The sequence below is a fragment of the Merops nubicus genome, unplaced genomic scaffold (genome assembly GCF_000691845.1).
Source record: "Merops nubicus isolate BGI_N331 unplaced genomic scaffold, ASM69184v1 scaffold1018, whole genome shotgun sequence".
Taxonomy (NCBI): domain Eukaryota; kingdom Metazoa; phylum Chordata; class Aves; order Coraciiformes; family Meropidae; genus Merops; species Merops nubicus.
In genome coordinates this window covers 103082-109327 of record NW_008627509.1, presented here as the reverse complement: position 1 = coordinate 109327, position 6246 = coordinate 103082, and the positions used below count along the sequence as shown (strand labels likewise).

The 6246-nt window shown below is 37.7% G+C and overlaps 1 protein-coding gene across 1 annotated transcript in view; it reads right to left on the bottom strand.

Annotated features, from left to right (window-relative positions):
• Window positions 1-988: 988 nt before the first annotated feature.
• The window catches only part of DOK6 (docking protein 6), a gene marked incomplete at both ends in the record, with an annotated part of 66109 nt that continues 60851 nt past the window's right edge, over window positions 989-6246 (bottom strand). Inside the window, one exon of the mRNA XM_008946315.1 lies at window positions 989-1178. Within this exon, the coding sequence (XP_008944563.1) occupies window positions 989-1178 (190 nt within the window). The remainder of the gene's footprint in view (window positions 1179-6246) is intronic.

Here is a 6246-nt window from a genome sequence, read left to right as displayed (position 1 = left end):
AGCCACAGATGATAACTCCCACCTCTAAGAAATTGCAGAGGAATTTTGGTCATTACGCATACAGGGCCCATTTGATCCCTGTTTCTGTTTGTGACCACCCACCGTACTCCTGTGAAGATCTGGAAGTGATGCTGAATGAGTACACATCGAAATGTCTGTCAAGATTTTAAACCAGGCAGTGTGGCTAACCCAGGAGTGCAGACACTCCTGTAATTTCAGATTGCTTCAGAAAAGTCAGGCTCCACAGAAGGGAGGAAGACAAACTTAGAAAAGTCTAGAACCTTAAAACACAAGATGAAACATCACCAAAGGCCAAGATAGACACAGAATTATTTCTGTGCAGAAATGCAGAAAAGGCAATGAATCTAACAGCAAGATATGAAATGCATTAAAAAGATATAAAAGGGAGGCAAAAGAAAGCTCCACGGACATTTAAAACTGATCTGAGGATGGAAACAGCAACGAGGATTGAAACTGCAGGCAGAAAAAAAAAGAGTGAGCTTTTTTATGGGTTCACAATGTTCTCTGTACTCCTGCTTGCAATTGCACTCTGGGGTTGCAATCAGTCATCAGGAACATCCGAAAAGAGTAATATCTACTGTAATGGAAGTTATTCCTTTCACGCTGTATGATGCGCCTTTTCCATGATCCAGAATTAATTTCTTCTACATCAAAAGTACTCAGATTATACCACACTAGTGTTTAAGCACAGTGAGACTCATAAACCTTAAGAAGGACAATTTAACCACAGTTAAATAAAAGTGGGAATAAGCTTTAAGCTCATTTTAAATATAAGATACATTAACATTTATTTCGCACACAGGGTTGAGCATTTTGAAAAGTCATACTCAACAAATGGAAGTCTATGGAGAGCCCACGTATTCTGTCTGTGTTTATAATGAGAAGCTAATCCAACTTCTCAGACTGCTTCTCAAAAATCACTCCTTACTTCTCCTTCTCTCCACTGCTGCTTCTCCTTAGCTCTTACCTTCCAGACTCAAATGTGAACCATGTGGAGTCGCGTCCGTATCTCCTCAAAGAGCTCAGAGGCCACATGACCAGCTTGACCTTGGCATTGTGGATGTCCCAGAGATAGATGTTTTCATGGGTGATCTGCATCGTGCATTCCCCATAGATATCTAAATTTGGTGTAGGCATAAGATAGACATTGAATCGTTCTGGAAAAAAAAGAAAAGCACAGAATAAGGCATTGCCAGTTAAAGCAGGATTTTATACTAGGGGAAAAAACTTTAGTTTAGTCGTTAGTTACTGAAGGTTCAGAAATCAAGGCCAAATTTCTAGCCTTAAACAGAGGTGAGGACCCACCGCTGTCGAAGAAGCCTTGTTAGTGTACACGACAGGCATAAAAGGAGAATCTTCTGCATTTCAGTTTCATTATAAATAATGCAGCAGACTGAAACGTCTTTCACAGACGATCTGCACAGTCCTCTGACACACGTCCCCAGTAACTGAAGTCCTTCATCCTCACATTAAGGTCCATGACTCTTTGCAAATCAAAATTCATAATGACTTGAACTCTGCCAGAGAGTTCTACCTCAAAGAACAGAGCTACAGGTATCCTGGCAAAACGTATGTACACTGCCCCTTAGAAAAACTACCCTTGAAATTACAAACCTAGGTTTACTTAGTCAAGCTCGCTAATAATTCTGTTCTTTGTATTCAGTTTCTCTTTATTTGCCAAAGTCATTATCATTTGTCAAATTAATAACATTTTTAATCATCTGTTGCTTTCTTGAAAAATCTGATTCAACACAATATATTATTATGGTCGTGACAGCAATTGCTATCAGCTGCACTTCCACTGCAAAGTGCACTCATTGCAGAAAGAGGTCAAGGGCATTAATTTTTTGAAGTGCCTGAATTACATGTGATTTAACACTCGGTGCAAAAATTAACCTTAAAAAAAACACAACACCAAGGAAAAAGCCCAAGATTATATAAACCACCATTAACTTATATGGAAGGAAGCAAAACACAGTTAATAGCAAGAGAATTTTAAATAAAAATGCAATATTATTGGAAGAATAATTAACGTTTCTATGAGTTGCCTCTACAAAGAACAGAAAACTCAGTTAAATTTCAGGTTTTCACAGTATCCTCATAAAAATTAGGAAGCAATTCAAAGCAATGAGAAGAGGAATAAAGTAAGGGAAAATTACCATAGCAGCCAAAATTAGATGCAGCTTCCCATTGCATTTGACATTCAAAATCACAGACATTATGTCTCCACATTTTAAACTTTTGTTACATAAATATTTTTCTGACAAATAAGTGAAAATATTGCACATAAGTGAGTTAATATGTTAGAGGGAGGTGCGTGCGTGTGAATAAAGTAGCAAAAGTTTGTCTGGGGAAATAATGGGAGCAGGAAACTGCTGGGTGAGCAGTAAGAATTGCCATCCTGCATAGCTATAAGTAAACTTGTCATCCCCAATGTTATTCTGTTTCAGTCAATTTAATTTTGTCCTATTAATGACTCCCCAATTGATCCATTCAGTCTCATAGCCATTCAATCTCTTCTCCCAGGCTCTAGTTCTCATTAATCACACTAATGGGAGTTAGCCCTAAAAGTTCCATTTTATGACTAAGATCCCAAGTGTGAAACTCCTGATGTTTTGTAGAAGTCTTCTGACACGCAGCAGAAACAGATTAGCAGGTGGGCTCAGATCACTGCAATGCATTTTGCCTCATCCTTAGAGGACTGCACTGGGTGCAGGTCTAACCTAACACCTGCTAAAGCAAATGGAAGGACTCACACACGGAGTGTGGGTCAATGACTGCCCCGGGAAGGGGATGGCAGGGAACAAGATAAATTATACTTTTCCATGGATTGACACATAGCTATCTCTCTATACGCCCTTTTTCAGTACCCATATGTCATTGTGATGGTCATGGAAAAATGCCCAGGAGCTATGCAGGTGTGCTTTTATGATATATTAGACTCCAATTTTGTGCACTCTCATACTGTTATGCATCGTTACCTCCTCTATTTGAAAGAAAGATGCAGATGACTGACATATCAGCCAGCTCTCTTTTACATTACATGAAACCAAGCAATGTGTCTATGGGGAAATGAGACTGCTATATGAGAGCAGAAATCTTTCCCTTTCCTTGTCTCCACCAACAGAGTGCCTCAGACAGCAAAGAAAATGGAAAAGTACAATTTTCTGAAGTAAACATTAAACTGTTGTGTTGAAGGCACAGAATATTTCAACTTGATTTAGAAGCTACCAGGATCCTCACGAAATGCTCAACTTCCCTGAAGTGTTTGAGGATATTATTGCATGAAGGGTATTCAGGACATATGGTATCCTCAAACTGTCAGGAGACGTTTGCTGACTTTGCAGAGGAGGTCAGTGTCTAAGGTGAGGTGTCATGGATTAAAGAAAGTATGTCTGATTAAACTGAACATCAGCTGCAGGGCAAAATGTAGCACCCCTGGAACTCACTCAAATTGGCAAGAAAAGCAAGAGTGCAAATGTGCTGGAGAAGACTGAGGATGGATATATTTACTTTTGAAAGAAAAACTGATTCTTTTGAGTAGTGGAAGACTGAGGACATAGAAAGGTGTAGATATTATCAATTGATTGTAGGAATTAAAATGCAGGGTCCAATTTTTCCATTCCAGAAAATACTTGAACAGGCATCTAGGTAATGGTAACACACAATCATTCTGGTTTTAGAGGCAGGTTTTGCCCTTAAGCTCATCAAAGCAGAAGCAAAAATTCATAGGCGAGATTTGGAAATCCCAGCTGGATTCTCTTACCAGATCTTCTGAGTCAAATTTAATAGGTTATTTAGCTTCTCTGTGGGTCAGACACCGTCTGTATATGAGCGGCATGAGATAATAACAGTTCATTGAGTAATAAGGTTAAGTAAATAGAAGTTAATGAGGAATCCAGAAAATAGGGAGATAGAAGAAACCAACCATGTAGATGTTACTCTGTTGGACAAGACAGGGCTGAGACTGAGCAGGTGCAGTTCTTCAGCATTCAGCATCACTGTCCTCCTCCCTCCTCAAAAACTGGTGAGAGCAAAGTTCAGGGAGTGGGGAAGCCAAGGTGAGAAAAAAGTGATGACATACTACTACACATATTATCCCACTCTTTTCAATGTAACTGCTCTTTGCCATCTCCTTGAATAAGCAGACCAGTGCTTCATTCTACACCTTGTGCATGTAAAGGTGTTTAGCATTTGGGCTCTGGCAAGAATATGAACTTTAATAACGTTTTCCAGAGCACAGGAGCATAAGAGTCTTTGTTAAAAAGAGCATATTGACTCAGACAGAGACTTGGCAGCAACTCTGAGATGCTTTCAGCCTTCCAACTCAATGTCCAGCTGTACTGGGGAAGGAAAATGACTGAGGCCCAGTGGTCCTTGTTCTGCCATTTTATCTCTGGATTCCTTTGCCTAAATCATCCCAGCTGGAAAACACAGCAGATGACACTATGACACTGCATTCTTGCAATCCAGATGCTTTCTTTCATTTCAGCTTTAGTAAGACAGGAAAACTACTTATGGAAGGAGGCTGTCAGACTGGTGGGGTCTATACACAAAGAAGCTTTGAAAGCAAATATTCAGGTTCTGTCTGGAAGAAATTACTCCAAACTAATAGGAGACTTCTGCTGCTGATCTTCTGTAGCTAATTTTCAGGTGGAAAAAGAGCTTTAAGTCTTGAAGTCACAACATTTTGTATTCACTCATATGTCAGGTCTATTAGAACGATTATCTCCTGCTTTAGACAGTGAGGAATCAGGACTCTAGAATTAATTTTATCACTTTATTATTATCCTCCTTTGTTTCCACTGTTTATGAACATCTTGATGAAAATATAAAGGTTACCATAAATACTATTAAATTTTTTCACTGATATATATTGTTAGAGAAGAACCTGAAATCTCACTGAATTAACTTGCCATTAAACCTGTAAGCACCTTTCTTTTCTGAATAAAGCTGGCTAAGTTTGGTTTATTTCTAAAAAATAAGATGTATAAAAATGGATTAAGGATAATAAAAGATGAATAAAATATCCATGCAAAATGCTTTTATGTAGTCAATCACAAACAGGGATTCCACAGACCTTAGAAAATGCCCTAAAAGAAGTCAGCTCTGTGAATGTAATTACAAACTCTCTGTGCTTTGGCTGTACCTTGTAATCTCAATACGCAGCTAAAGAAATAACTCATAATCCTCTTCTGAGGATTCAAGGACGTTGTTCACTATGAAATGCTACATTTTTGCTAACAGAAATTAATGAGTTTCTTGCAATTAAAACCCAGGATGCAAGACTGCTGTACTGTGGAATGGTTTTAACTGAAAAGGGAAGGTAAAACAAATGTTATGAAAAAAGAAAAATTATACAAAGGAAGTAATTTTATGAGGTATGAATGTAAATATCAGGGAGGGAGTTGAAGTAAAAAATCATTTATCTTTTAAACTTTTCCAGAGTTATAAGATCAATATTAGCTTCATAATGCATTAAAAATGCCAAAGCACCAGTAACACATAACAAAAAAGCATCATATTGACATCACAGGTGTGACACCTAACAATAAATGAGCTACAGTGAGGAGAGATGGATCACACCATTTCTTCAGTTTAAAAATCAGCATTTTTACTTTTGCCTACTTTCTTCACTGTTTATATCAGGTTTACAATTTTAACAGGATGATTTAGCACAAGTATTCAGCTTTTTTAGTGTTATTATTTAGTATTTACAATAGAGAGGAATAGAATCTTCACCAAAGGGAAGGACCTGCTCTTAGGGTGAATTTAGTAGCACTATATTCATGTAATGCTTTTTTAACCAGTCTTCAATAGTCTGGTTTCTTTTTCACAGTAAACACAGTCTGTCACTGTACACTGTCCATTCAGATCACTTTTAATTACTTTTTATAAGGAACAAAAATACAGTGACACATTGGAAACAATATTTATTAAAGAAATCATAAGTCTGGACAGATTCCAGATGTAATGGCACCTGGGCAGGTAAAAATATTTTAAATAAATAGATATGTTTTTGTATGCTTTGGGGTGTATTACAAATTATTTCAAATGCAGTGAGAGCTGGAAATGAAATTTCCACTTCTTCCAGATGAAGACAGCACTCCACATTCATGATTTCTTTCTTTTTTAGCAGCTTGAGAAACCTAAGGAATATGAAATGTTTGTCCAAGTTTCACAGGATATTGCTCAGAAGGCTACTTGTCAACAGTGGTATCAGAT